General features: G+C 46.3%; 1 protein-coding gene across 1 annotated transcript; it reads left to right on the top strand.

Moving 5' to 3' along the window:
- Positions 1-518: 518 nt before the first annotated feature.
- On the top strand, positions 519-14,400 carry Zp2 (zona pellucida glycoprotein 2). The gene is made up of 18 exons (XM_012516590.1): positions 519-550; positions 2,647-2,726; positions 3,618-3,701; positions 4,054-4,148; positions 5,372-5,521; positions 7,167-7,211; positions 7,359-7,523; positions 8,576-8,672; positions 8,769-8,953; positions 9,599-9,725; positions 10,613-10,794; positions 10,878-10,969; positions 11,063-11,187; positions 11,340-11,529; positions 12,747-12,882; positions 12,960-13,056; positions 13,308-13,391; positions 14,255-14,400. Exons 1-18 carry the CDS (start codon positions 519-521, stop codon positions 14,398-14,400), a joined length of 2,112 nt encoding a protein of 703 aa, XP_012372044.1.
- The last annotated feature ends 442 nt before the right edge of the window (positions 14,401-14,842 follow it).

Here is a 14,842-nt window from a genome sequence, read left to right as displayed (position 1 = left end):
CCTTAGAGCCGGCCAATTTTGGGCTGAAACCTCTACAAACTGTAAGCTAGATAAATCTTGCCTTCCTTAATTTTGGGTGTTGGCTATTTTGTCCCAGCAACAAGAGGAAAGTAATTAAGCCAGGTGTACTTTATCTGTTATGGAGTATAAACTGCAGGCACCTGTATGTTTCAAAGAACAGTATGAGATGCTAAAAAGACACATGGATCAGGGTTCAGGAGATCTGGCCCTCCTTTTGGCCCTGATACTCAAGTCTCAGCCTTTGGGCACGTCTCTTTCACGTTTCCCTCTCCATAAGCTCCAAAGTGCTACACAATGTGGCATTTTTATTTACTCTTTCACCCAGTCATTGCACTGCTAGGAATTTATTCTAAGAGTTATCCAGGAAAACATTTGAAAATGTTTAACATTGTTTATAATGATGAAAACCCGAAAACCATCTTAATGCCCATTGATAAGGAACAGTGAAGTAAGTACTGAGTTAGCTAAACAGGACTAGGCAACCTTAACAACTCACGATGGAGAACTTTATATGTGATATGGAAACGTCGTAAAAGGTTGAAAGTGATAAGAACAGGTTACAAAGCGGTAGACTTCAGTCGCACGTGGTAGTGATACTGAACAAGATCTTTTGACTGAAGAGACTATAAAAATGAGACTGGGTCAGACACTGCAAGCACACACGCCACTGGCCAAGCAGAGCTTCATGAGAGATGGGGAAGGAAGGGGTTTCAGCTAAATTCGGGCTTTGGCTGAAGGAACTGGTCAAATGACAAGAGAAAACGACCAGAGCCTGGGCAGCAGCAAGCTTTCAGCAATTTGCTGGGTGGGCTAAAGGCGGGTCATTTTCGTGGGTCGGGGGTATGATCTCGAAAGATCCTGGCTTGGGCCACGCTGCTGGCCGTGGCAACCTTGCAAGTCTTTGTGCCCCTGGAGCCATCATCCTGTGCAAGACGTTCCAGCCTTGTGCTTGCTGGGGTAACGGTCATCTTTGCCTAGGAACTGCCGAGCTCCTCCTAACTGTGTCAGCAATCCTGGCCTTGCAATGGGGCTTCAGCACTTAGGGCTTGAGCAGCTCAAGAGCACAGGGTAGGGTAGAAGAAGCACATCCCAGCTCCCGCAGCAGGAGCCAGGCTGAGCCCGTGTGTTGGACAAAATGTTTCTTGAATGATGAGCATTTCCATGTGCAGAAAGACTAGAATCTGACCTAAGGGCTAAGACAACAGAGGAGACAGACCCCGTATGAAGACAGAGCTGCCCAGCACTCTATCCATGTCAGGCTCACCAGATGTCTGTAGGTCTGTGCTCTAAGGAGCCCATGTTCTAAGCAGAATTGGCCTTCTGGTCCCCGGGAAGTAAGCCAACTACTATCACACCCCCACACCGAAAGTGTGACCTTCGCAGTGCCAGTGAGAAGCCCACGATGGCCAGCTGTGGGGCCTCCAAAGCCAGTGGTCTTTAAGCTAAGAGAAAGTGAGGGTGGAGGGCTTACGTTTCTTCCCCCTTGGTAACAACTTATCATTTCATGCAAACATTTTGTTTCCTTAGTTTTATGAAGAGCTCATAAAACATCTGTTGAGGGGCTGGGGAGATGGCTCAGTAGGATAAGTGCTTGACTGGCAAACGCAAGGATTCGAGTTCAATCCCCGGTTCCGCAAAAAAAAAAAAAAAAAAAAATCTGTTGAAAGATGCCATGCAGCACCCAGGCAGGCATGGAGGCATAACTCCCAGCATCCAGAAGACTGTGGTAGGAGGGTTGCTGAGCTTGAAGCCAGCCTGGGCTACTAATGAGCTCAAGGTCAGCCTGAATTACAAAATGAGACCCTAGCTCAAAAATAAATAGCTTATAGCACTCAGGTTTGTAGTCTCATCATTCTGTCCCTAACTCTTCTAGTGTCTATAAAAAGCCTATAAAACCACTTATCTAAACATTAGTAGTAACACAATTATATGACTTTTACCTTTTTCTGTATCCCCCTTTTTAACTGTCTGCATTTTTTGCAGTAAATTTACACTTTTATACTTGGAAGTAAATAATGTTTCATTAAATTTTTTTAAAAGTGCAGATTGCCTGAGTGGCTTCTATAGTAGCCAGAAGATTAGAGGTTACTTAAAGAAAGGTTTAGTGGTATGAACAAATGATAGCCCTTCCTCAATAAATCCTATCACTTCTCTTCACTTTACACTGGAATTCTTAATATTTTGTCCAAAAGATGATACATTTCCCCATTGTTATGGGAAACACAAAGTCACTCACCTGGAGTCGATTTTGGGCAGCTCTGCCTTCAAGCTGACCTGCAGAAGCAGTTAGCAGAATATTCAAGGCAAGTGTCAGGAAGGGCAGAGGCCACCTCCTTCCCAAAGCCCTCCCTCTCAGCTGGACTGGGAGCGCAGATGAAGACTCAGGTGCCCTCTCTTGCAGAGGGCGGGGTCGCATCCTGCTGCTTGCTATAAGAGCACAGGCGGCCCACCCTCCGCCTGGTGCCCTTCACCATGGAGCGTAGGTGGGGAGGGGGTTCTCCCAGTCTCCCAAGCTGCTCCAGGGAACCCCGGAGGTGAGGAGTCTGGAGCTGGGGGCAGCACTTAATGGCCTTCTTTGCTTAAATTCACTCCTAAGTCCTCTGCTGTCCTCTTCTGCATTCACAGGTCATTTTACCTCTTCTTCCTACTCGTGGCTTCAGTGAATTCAGTTGGTCCTTCCCAGTTGGAGGACACTTCCTTCCCAGGTATGCTCTTGAGTGAGGGCAAGGCCACTGGCAGAGAGAACAGCTGGCAGGGAGGCTGCCTCGCTGGCCAAGCAGTCCACAGGCGACACACCTTTTCCCCTTCAGCCAAGTCCCTAGAGTTTTCCTCTGCCTGGCTAGGAGTTTGCTGGGTCAACTAAAGGAAAAGGTTTGAAAGGACGCCACACTATTTTCTGGCCCCTTGCCCTCTACTGCCTCAGTGGTAGGGCGTATGCAGAACAGCGGGCGTCACAGGAAGGCCCGTCTCTAGGGCCAGTGGTTTTCAGCCTCAAGCTTTGGTTTGAGAAAGCATCCATGTAACAGACCACAAAACAGTTCCACTTGAAGCTGCAGGATTTTCTTTTTCTTTCTTTCTTTCTTTTCTTTTTCTTTTTTCTTTTTTTTTTTTTTTAACAACTTTCATCTGGGCCAAAGGGTGCAAAAAGACAGATCTTCAGCAGAATTTGTCCTAAAGAAAAAAAAATGGCTTGGGGTTTACCTAGGGTTTTTTCTTTCACTTCAATTTGAGGAACCTGTGGGCAAAGCTGTTAGTCTTTGGCTCTTCACAGACCTATCATTGCCTCCCCAGTTACCTCTACTGCCAAGGATCTGACTTGGGTTCTAGAAGTTTGCTTTTGACCTTTGAGTCAGGCTTATCCTTGGAATCAAGGAAGCCCTGCATGTTCGATAACTTCCTTACAGTTCTTGGTGCATCATATTGTAGTTTGTCTTTCTTACCAATTATGAATTCCTCAGGGTAGGGGACAATCCTTGCCTCTTTGTTGATGTCCTCCTTTGATGGTTATTGGGGGGGAAAAGAGACACTCTACACTACTGTGGGAGTTGTGCCTCTTGGAGCTCCAAAAGATCCCAGGTGATTCCTTTGCTCTCCAGGTACCGTGACATGCAGTGAAAATGGACTAACAGTTGAGTTTTCCAGAAGTCTTGACCTCAAGAAATGGCATGCATCTGTGGTGGGTAAGTAACGTGTTCTACCTCATCTTAGTCCCAGTCAGGAGAAAGCCCTTGATTCAGGGCCAGGCCTGTTTGCTTGCTGCACAGACAACTCAAATTTTGGAGCAACTTCCATCCAACTCCCTTGAGGCCATGGAAGTCTCTGACTTTCATGATGCTGCTGAGAGGAGAAAACCCTGTGCTCCCCAGGAAGTGTCTTTTCCTAGACTCTCCTAGGAAGTTCTCAGCTGTGAGTCACAGACTTGAGTTACAGCCCTGGTCTGCTTGGAAGTTCAGTGACCGAAGTGCTTCAGCAGTGGGCTGGCAGACTCACTGGGTATGCCCTCAGCATCCTGTCCTGCTCTGGCCTCTGCAGATCCCTTTGGTGTTGAAGTGCTGAACTGCACTTATGTTCTGGACTCAGAAAAGCTCACGCTGAAGGCCCCATATGAAACATGTTCCAGCAGAGTGGTAAGTAATTGCTTTTGAGGAGTGATTTGGGAAGTAGTAAGTTAGTAACCACTGTAGTAAACTTGATGGCTAAGGATTTAGATTTTGGAGAAGAGCAGTGATTCCCAACCTGTGTGTGTATGTGTGTGTGTGTGTGTGAGTGCTGACTTCTAACTTGTAACTGATCATGCTGGGAGATATTTCTGGTCACCCTAACTGGCAGTGGGGCAGAGGCAGTGACTGGCATCTAGTGGGCACAAGCCAGTGAGGTTGCTGACACCTGTATCACGCAGGGCAGCCCCACATCACAGTGGTCAGTCCTGAACTGGAAATGTTAAGGGGCTCTGGGTCTCGGTGAGCTTTGCCTCTGCGGCTGTGCAGGTGTGAGCTCCAAGCAAGTCATCTAACCCTAAGCTTCTCTTTGCCTGTTGGTAAGTAGGGATAATGGTTCCCTCTCCAAGAGATTAATTATATTGTACAGATGAAGACTTGGAATAGAATCTAGATTTTAAAATGCTCAAATATGAGCTATTTTTATCTTACAGCCCTATGTGAGAAGGAAAGCTATTTTGATGCTAGCAAACGGAGACCCTGTAGCCTAAAAGCAGGTGTTAGAAAGCAAACAGTAGCTAAGTAATAAGGGATCCTCTCTTGCCCAGCAACGCCATTGCCCAAAGCTGCTAGGAGTGGTAATGGTAAACTGTCATGGGAGTTCTCAAGCGTTAGCCAGGTGTAGAGCACTTAGGAGGCTGAGGGCAGGAGGACCGCCAAATGTGAGGCCAGCCTGGGCTCCACTGTGCGTTCAGGCTACACAGTGAGACCATGTCTCAAAACCAAATTTCTGTTCTAGCTTTAGAATACAAATAATCACCTGGGGAACTGGAAGGCAGGGATTTAACTGACCTTAGCTGATGTAGGTCTGAGGCGAGTCCTGGTACCCTCGTGTTTAGTAGGCCACATCATCTGATCCTGGTCCCAGCAGCCCAGGTAGCATACAACCTAGTCTGTGCAGATGACTTCTGAGACCCCCCTCCGGAAAGAGGCTTACACTGTGAGTGACCTGGTCCATCAGGCCCTCTGTGCATGTCTGATGCAGTAATCACTGCCCACTGTGATCTAGGGAATTGAGCTTCCCCTCTGAAACACCTTCCCAGATGGCCACTTTGTTGGGTCAGATGTTGTGCAGTGGCCTTTCCCATGAGGGTCCAGGGTTTAATGGTTTTTCCTGTGCTGTTGTCACACAGCCTGGGGGGCACCAGCTGAACATCAGGGTCCAGGAGGACAGTGTAGCTACAGGATCCAAGGATGCCATACACCCGCTTTTCTGCCCAGCTATGCAAGTAGAAATGCACGAGCTTTCAGAATCCACAGTCTGTATGAAGGACTTCATTTCTGTGAGTAAATTGGACTGACTTCTGATATGGCAAAAGCAAGGGAAATATGAGGGAATTCTAAGAGCTGGGCTTAGAAACCGCACAGGACTTCAATGCTGTGTTCTGTGACTATAATTTTCTTTTCTTATTTTATTGAGAAATATCAATGAGACAGTTTAAAAACTGATTAATAGGACAGTTTCAATAATTAATACATTGTACATTGTTATCTTCTTAGTGGTTATCCATAGTACAAGAAGCAGACAGGATATCCTGTCCAAACACTGTTAGTACAAATCTTCTCATTGAATTAAGAGAAAGTAGCTGTATATCTATCCTAACTATTCTGCATATACAGATACAAAATGGTCTTTCCTTTGTATCACCTTTTTTTGTTTAGTCCTATCAGAAATGGGTATTCCATTGTCATCTAAATACTACAGGGTGTGGATTCAGCAAAACATCCATCACAGTCCAGCAGTCCACAATAATAGTGGTTTATCCGCAGGAGTTGTTGTTTGCAGACCAAAAATTAGAGAAATAGAAGGGCTGCAAGGACAGCCAACATTTTGGCCCTAGCCTTTCAAGGTCAGTGAAGACTCGGGACATAGGAGAACCTATACTGTAACATTATGTAACTCAGTTGTGTCCCAAATTTTCTGATCGAGGAGATTATGGAGCCACAGAGGAATGTGATTGATGTAGAGTGTGCCTAAGGAGAGTCACATGGAGAGAAAACATTTTCTCAGGCTTTCACAGAGCAAATTGGTCAAGCAATGGCTACTACTCATTCACATGGCTGACACTGACACTGACACAGGATCTGCAAACTGCAGTACAGGGTTACAGGATAAATCCTGAGGGTACTAGACTGACCTTATCAGATACAAAAGTTATGTTTCTTGTTATACAAGTCTTGCTTTATCTTGGTCTTAACCATCCAGCAGAAAAGTATAAAAAAGAGGTATATAAAGTAAAGCCATATTAATATGCTGAGCTGTGAAAGACTCAAGTCAACAACTTCTGTGGATAATTTTATTTCATAGCCACACAGAGGCTTTGTTTCCAAGTCCAAAATGGAGGAATGATAACTTTCACCTGATAAGGTGTCCTAAGAATTGGCCCTGGGTTTACAACAGTTTACAACAGCTAGTGATAGAAAGGGTTTGGATGACCTTGGAAATCACAGTAATGATCACTTGACCACCTGAGCACATGCTGTGCTCCAGGCCCTGTCCCCAGTGCTAGCTGCCGTAAATGAGCAAAATGGCCCTACCACATCCTCCTGAAGCTCATAGTCTTCTATGGCTAATACTGATGCTGGACAATTGGAGATTAGGAGACAACCTGTAATCTGAATGTCAGCGCATTTCTGTAGACCTAGGAAGAGGCTGTACCGTTAGGGACCCTGTGTCTCGGCTTCCATCTGGAAGGCAATTTACATTCTCCAAGTATCTTTTGGTGTCTGAAGCGCAAAGAAATGACATGCCATCTAAGAGCATAATTGGGCTTCACGACAGGCTGGGTGTTTTGTGCCCCACAACCAGGATTCATGGTGCAAAAATCACACAGCAGCTATGCTGGGAGTGTTCTGCCTCCTGAGAGGTGGCATGATTGCAGATTCTTTCTCCCTCTGAATCAAAGTTTCACATGTTTTTTCTTCCAGTTTTCCTTTCCACAAGTTATTCGTGGCATGGCCGATGAAACGGAGGTATGAAATTAATCTTTAAATAAGCAACCATACTAACACTTAAATCTGTTCATGCTGACATTTAACTTTAACCTGAAAACACTGGAGTGTTATGGTCTCCTGACTGAGCGAGCACCAGTCCTCTTAATCAAAGTTTTTGACTTTTAGACAAACAACTCTGATAGAGGATGGATCATTGAGGTTGGGGATGCCTCAAGAGCACACAGTCTGACCTTGCAGGAGGCCCTCCGAGGAGGATTCAATCTCCTGATTGACAGCCAAAAGATGACCCTTCACGTGCCCCTCAATGCCACTGGAGTGACTCGCTATGTGGTAGGTGTGGCCACCCGTTTGTGTCACCGAGGCACAACCGGTGTTCCTAGGGCCGAGCATTATGTAAATGCGTCTTCAAATTAACTGGTGACGCAGCCCATTCAACAAGTATCTTACTGCCTATGTGCCAAGCACTTCACTGGGTACTAAAGATGTAAAAGTGAAAAAAACAGTACTGGTCCTTACCTCAATCTCTTCTCCCCCTTTCCTGTAAACTTGCGTCTGTGGCAAGAAAAGGGCACTCCCAAAATTCTTGTGAGTGAAGGTGCTATGTTAGTTACATTGCCCTGTTTTGTAATAGGGATTGGTATTTTCCAGGCGACAGTGAGACACATTAAGTATATTAATGTGTTTGAGTACAGTCATGTGCTGCATAACACAATTTGGGTCAATGACAGACTGCATAAGATTATAAAGGAGTGTAAGTTATGCTGTAGCCGTAGTAACAGTGCAGCACAATGCACTGCTCACGTCAGTAGTGCTGCTGATGTAAATAAGCCTGCTGAACTTCCAGCTGTATAAAAGTGCGGTAGAAACGGTCAGGTACATTGGGTATGCAGAAGGCTGAGCCAACTAGGGTTGTGCAAGTACTCAATCACATAATGGCAAGATTGACATTTTGTAGGCTGCATCCCTGCATCCCTGTTACAGGTGAAGTGACTATTTGCACAGGATCCCGCACAGAAGTGCTCAAGTGTCTGCCACTCTAAGAGAAATAGTCCTGCTTCACATTGAGCTTAAGCAGATTGCTAAATTTTGGAAATTCTTTCACTGCCAATATTCTATAAAATAGTCATGAGGGCCAGCCCTTTCTCATATTGGCCTAGAAGCAATTGGCTGCAGGTGCAGGTGACACCAATTGATAACAGTAGATTCCAGACATTAGAGGACAAGATTAAGACCATATCACCTTCTGAACATTCACAGGATGAAAGGTCGCCATTCCACTGGTACCTAGACAGTACCCTGTGCTCGAGTATGTGCTTGCCTTGACAATTCTAATCATTAGAGATTTAAGCAAGCAACTGTCTTCAAAAACTCTGTCCCTCCAGCAAGGTAGCAGTCACCTCTACACGGCGCTCCTGAAGTTTTCCTTTGTGTCTCCCGGGCAGAAGATCACCTTCTCATCACAAGCTATTTGCGCAGTGGGTAAGGCCACAGGGAGCTACAGCCTCAGAGGGGAGACCCTTTTCTAGGGGGCTTACTCGAGGCTGGCAATGGGTATTCTGTTGATCATTCCTCCAGATTTGTCTGTGACATGTAATGCCACACACATGACTCTCAGCATACCCGACTTTCCTGGCAAGTTGACCTCTGTGAGCATTGAAAACAGGGACATCCCCATGAGTCAGCTGCGTGACAGTGGGATCAACATGGAAGCTACAAATGGCTTGACATTACACTTCAGCAAGACTCTTCTCCAAACCAAAGTACGTCCTCTTCAAGCCTTGAACCTGGGGAAGCCTGCTTTAAAGTATAACCTTGGTACAACTCTAGAACACCTCTTGATCACCTTGCAAAGATACACTTGCAAGTAACTGGAGCTTTCTCCAACACCAAAGTCTTTGAAACTCTGTAATGGAATTTTTCATTTTTTTCCTCAGTTCATTTGGCAAGTACCAACTACTTGCCAACCACTGAATGATAAATCTGTTCTGCTAAGAACAGGTCCTCACTGAGTCTAATTTTGACTGATGCAATTGCCACGGACACAGTAATCCTAGGTCAGGCTGTATGCTTTGTAATTGTATTTTATAACATCTATAGTCTTTCTGACTCAGACTTGGAGAGTGTTCTGTTCTTTGGAATTTGATCTGTTAATTCAAGCTTTCATGCTCAGGACAAAGAACGTGCAGCCCTGGCTACTTCAGAGCATGGTTTAAAGCAATACGTTTCCTGCCCGGGAAAGTCTCCTGATTTGAGGAAGTGATAGGGTTTCTCTTGTTGTCTTAGAAGGGAACCAGATAGCCCAGTGCATGCCCTGCAAGGTTTAATGGACTTGCTTCCTGTCTCCGTGTCTGCTCTGGGCCCCAGACAGGCTGTGACCACTAACTGACATTCTTTCTTCGTTTCAGTTCTCTGAAAAGTGCCTACTCTATCAGTTCTACTTATCTTCCCTCAAGCTGACCTTTTACTTTCAACAAGACACAGTATTCATGGTGATTGATCCTGAGTGTCTCTGTGAGTCACCAATTTCTGTAGGTAAAGTGCTTTGAGTTTTTTTCTTACAGTGGGAAAATCTACAGAAGTTCAGGTTCTTGCTTATGGCTTGAAGAAACTAAAGACTATTCAGATAAAGTCTGGCTGCTATGACGGGGCCCTGACTATGTTTCTAAAGTCCTCGTGTAACTAGATCCCATTCCGACTGTCCTGCAGTCAATTTGCCTGGATAGTCTGGGTTAGAGACCCAGGCTCAGCATCTTAAAGGGAATATGAAAGCTTTCCCTTACACACCTCCCAAGTGCCTGAAGGACTACTCAGGTGAGTGTTTCCTCTCATCCAGCATCGCCTCAGTGCTTCTGCTTAGTCTAATTTGTGTCAAGCTGATCTAGATAACAAAAATTAATCCCTGCCTCAATTTTCTCTCAAACCATTTAGGATTTGTGAGTTCAGATTGAGGATCTATTATTCAAAATGCTCAGTACCAAAAGTTTCAGAGTTTTGAATTTTTCAGATTTCTGAAATATTTGTATAGACTTTATCAGTTAAATATCCTTAACATAAAAATCTGAAATGCTTTAAAATAAACTTTGAACATCATGTCAGTACTCAGCCTACATTAAGGGATGTGTCAGGCTGTCGCCAGAGCTGCCCATCACGGCTGCTCTCCCCAGTCTGTTGCGGGGACGGCCCTTCCTCCCGTGCTTTTCCTCCCCTCGCAATGTGTTTAAGCTCATTTGTTCCTCAAGTTGATTATCTAGGGGTTTCCCTGGTGTCGACTTAGGACAAATCCTGGAGCCCCTGGCTGAATGCCATCGGTCTCCGCATAACACGAGGTTGATGGGTGGAGAGTATCACTTTCTTGTTCTCTGAAAAATGCCATTCTGCCAAGTTCATTTTCTCCAAACATCTGCTGCTGCTGGTTGCAGGAGAGCTGTGCACTCACGATGGGTTTATGGACTTTGAGGTTGACAGCCAGCAAACAAAACCAGCTCTCCGTCTGGGTTCCCTCCGAGTGGGGAACTCCTCCTGCCGGCCTGTCCGCATGGCTCAGTCAGAGGAGTTGATACGGTTCCACATACCCCTGAATGGGTGTGGAACAAAGCAGAAGGTTAGTGCTGGCAGGGGGCGGGGCGGGGGGGCGTCAACACTTCCTTTTAATTCACTGTTAACCAACTTTCTCTACCATTTAAGTTCGAAGATGATAAAGTTATCTACGAAAATGAAATTCATGCTCTCTGGAAAGATCTTCCTCCGAGCAAAATAGCCAGAGATAGTGAATTCAGGTGTGATGCAGTTGCTATTTTATTTTCTTTTAAAACTCTAAATTCAAAGAATTTGTTAACCTACCTTTTTGTTACCCCTCTGTGTTCTTGCAGAATGACAGTGAGGTGCTATTACCATATGGACAGCGTGCTACTAAATGCCAACGTCGAAAGTCTGCCTCCTCCAGTGGCATCTGTGAAGCCAGGTCTGCTCACGCTGATTCTGCAAACCTACCCAGGTGAGGTGTGCAGGCCTCTGGCTAAGATGCTTGGGGTGGAGGTCCCTAAAATGAAGTTTTGGGTGCTGCCAGACTAATGGAACAGTGGTGATGCTGAGGTGCATGTGGTAGCTACAGCCTCCTTGAATACTGAGGGTCCTGCTCCATTTCAGATAACTCCTACCAGCAGCCTTACAGGTACAGTGAGTACCCTATCGTGAGATACCTCCGCCAGCCAATTCACATGGAAGTCAGAATTCTAAACAAGACTGACCCCAACATCAAACTGGTCCTGGATGACTGCTGGGCAACCTCCACTACGGACCCCACTTCTCTCCCTCAGTGGCGCATCCTCGTGGATGGGTAGGTGCTTCTCAGAGGGCTGCCTAACTTCCTTCAGGATTTGCCTGTGTGGAAAATAAACTGTCTTGGGTTTTGGGGAACATTTGGTCACAAAGGCCTGGGCTTAGTCCTTGTTTTAGTTCTCAGCCCTCAGGATAGCAAGGTGGCTCTGGCTGCTTTGCCACCCTGGAGTCTCTCAGAGTGGGGCCTCCACCAGAGGAGTCTGACTCCAGTACTCTATCCAGAGAAATGGCATCTGCATCCCCCACCCAGCAAACTAATTTATGCCACATGCTAGACATCCTGCATTACTGTGCACCATCTGAGCCTCCTCGCCCTGCCGTGGAGACATTAGCCCTCTTAATCCTGAAGAAAACTCGACCTTGCCACGCAGTTAACTAATCTGAAGCAATACTTAGTAAGTAGTGGAGCTGGGATTAGCACTCCCACTGGACAGAAGAACCAGGTACAACGATGGCAGAAGCTTGCAAAGACGGCTGTCCTCAGCGCCACCTGCAGGCTCTATCCAGGGTCTGCACCTGTGGCAAGCTGCATGTTGGCTTTCTCGACACTGGGTGGAGGAGGAGCCTGTTGTTGCGCTCTTCACACAAGGCGCACACCTGTCTTGGGGCCACACAGCCGTGCATTTGTGCGGCTCATGCCTTTTCCTCATGGACTGGCTGGGCAACCCTTTCCAGGAGGCCTACCTTGGACCCCTCTCCCTCCCCTTGGTCTCGTCCCTTGGTGTTTACCACCTAGCATGTTATGTCCTTTAAGTTCCTTCCTGCCCTGCTAACGTGTGAAGTATAAAGTAGCAGGGACTTTCTGGTCCTATCCCCAATGTATACTCCTGGCATAACCGACACTCGTTAGGGGGAATAACTAAGCTATTGTCTTCTGAAGTATGCACATAAAACTTGCCCTATTGATGAACAAAGAGGTGTTTTAGTGCACGGCAGAAAAGGATGCAACTGTAACGTACAACTTGGGACCTGCTGCTTCCATTAGCTGAGTCAGGTCATAAAAGTAAAAGATGCTTATAGAAGGTAGGCAAGGCTGTACCTCTGAAGGCATTGCACGTAACTCACTTTGGACAGGGCTGGGGAGATAGCTCAGCAGAATAAGGGCTTGCCTGGCGAGTGCAGTCCTGAGTTCTATCACCAGTACCACCAAAAAAAATTTTGGACAAACGTGGGGGCAGATGTGACTGATGTCTCTCCCTGGTGCTTGCTTTCTAGCTGTGAATACAACCTGGACAACTACCAGACCACCTTCCACCCAGCTGGCTCCTCCACAGCCGATCCTTATCACTATCAGAGGTTCGAAGTGAAGACCTTTGCCTTCTTATGGGAGGATCGGGTGCTCCCTACCCTGGTGAGTAATCGCAGAGCTACTTGGGGCAGCCGGCTGAGTGTGGGTGCTTTGGTCCAACCTAAGTGTCCTGCCTCCAGGTCTACTTCCACTGCAGTGCCTTGGTCTGCAATCGGCTCTCCCCCGACTCCCCTCTGTGCTCTGTGACGTGCCCTCCCTCATCTAGGAACAGGAGAGGTAAAATCCCCAACTCCCAGCTCCTGGGATCCTTACTCAGCCCAAGCTTCAGCCTTCCAGAATTAAAGGCTTTAAGAATGGATATGACTCACTCTCAGTCCCTAAACCCGAGAAAACTTTCCTTAGCCCAGTGTGTGCTTACCACTGAGTCAGATGGGCAGGCTCTTGTCTAGCTCTGTGGAGGAATTCTCTAAAAATCCATCTGAACTTTACAGTAAGCGTAAAGAGTTACCTTGATTATCTGTCTCTAGCTACAGGGGCCACTGAAGAGGACAAAATGACAGTCAGCCTCCCGGGACCCATTCTCCTGTTGTCAGACAACTCTGCATTGAGAGGTACTGAGTTAAAGCCTCGGTTACTTGCTGGACTCTTTATCCCCAGAGCTTAATATTTATGTATAACACATGCCCACAATAAACTAAGAGAATAAGATGGTCTCTCTTCCCAGAGAGGCTTCTGCTGAGTCTTCTCTATCAAGTTTCAGAAACCTCCATTTCGTTAGGGTCCTATGTCCTGCCTACTGACCTAGTACCCCCCGTTGTAGCTATCTTACATCTGTGGACCCACCTACTGTTTCAGCCATGTAGTCATGCACTTCAATCATACATATCTAGGTTAGTTCTACTTTAATAGTGTCATATTGGATCCTTAATACTGTATTAGTTCTGAGAGGATGTTGCCTACTATGCAACACCCTATTCGGGATGTTTCTAGTAGGATGGGTGGGCCCAAGGACATGAGCGTCTCTTGACTTGCCACTATTATACAAGTCTATATTAGGTAATATTGCTGTTACCCTCCCACATTCTCACCCCAGATTGTCTTACCTTTGGGTCTGGAATGTGAAATTATGCAGGCTTGTCTCCCTAGCATGTGAGATCATGCATTGGGAGACTGGCTAGCCCTGTCTGTGAGCATCAGATGTAGTGCCAGGCAGGCAGGAATTCTGAGCCCCTTCCAGGTGTCCATCTGTTTGACTTGAGGCTGGAAAAAGCAAGTGGGAATGGAAGAGAGGAAAGTGGGCGTGGACCAGGGGAGGAGGAGGTTGGCTCACAGAATAAGGGTGCGTAGACCCTGTGCAAGACTTCCCAAAGCAGTTTAGTGAAGCTTGGTTGTGCTCGGTTCTCTGGGGGAGTCCTGGTACACAAGGCTGCAATGTAGCCCTCCAGCCTGACCTTATGAGATGCTTCCTTTCCAGATGCTGTGGACACCCAGGGGCTCCGCGTGGCTGGAGAAGTTGCTTCCAAAGCAGCAGCTGCCGGGGCTGCCTTAGTGGGCTCAGTGGTGACTGTAGGACTTGCCTGGTACCTGCGTAAGAGAAGAACTGTGATGCTAAGTCGCTGATTGAACTCGCAAATAAAGTTAGTGAACTTCTTGCCTTCTACCTTTGTAAGATGAGACAGCCTTGAGGGATTTTCTTTCAGTGATTTATATACTTTTTATTTTTTAAACTAGATAGAATACCTAGGCACAATCCTCTGGCCAGGCTTAGGTCTACATGGACTGAAGAGGAAGAATTAAAAGGGTCTTCTGACCCTTTACTACCTTTTTTTTTTTTTTGCAGAACTGGGGATTGAATTCAGGCCCTTGCGCTTGCCAAGGAAGTACTTATTCTACTGAGCTATCTCCCCAGCCCCCTTTATTACTTCTTAAAACATTCTTTGTAATATTTTATGCCCCTCCTCCTGCCTTTTTTTTTATTTTAAGCCCATTGAGACTACAAAAACATACTTTTAATTTCAGCAATAATTTAGTCTTATAACTACATCTTTAAAAATCGCACACT

The sequence above is a fragment of the Octodon degus genome, unplaced genomic scaffold, assembly GCF_000260255.1.
Source record: "Octodon degus isolate 3935 unplaced genomic scaffold, OctDeg1.0 scaffold00001, whole genome shotgun sequence".
Taxonomy (NCBI): domain Eukaryota; kingdom Metazoa; phylum Chordata; class Mammalia; order Rodentia; family Octodontidae; genus Octodon; species Octodon degus.
This window is presented reverse-complemented; position numbering and strand designations above follow the sequence as displayed.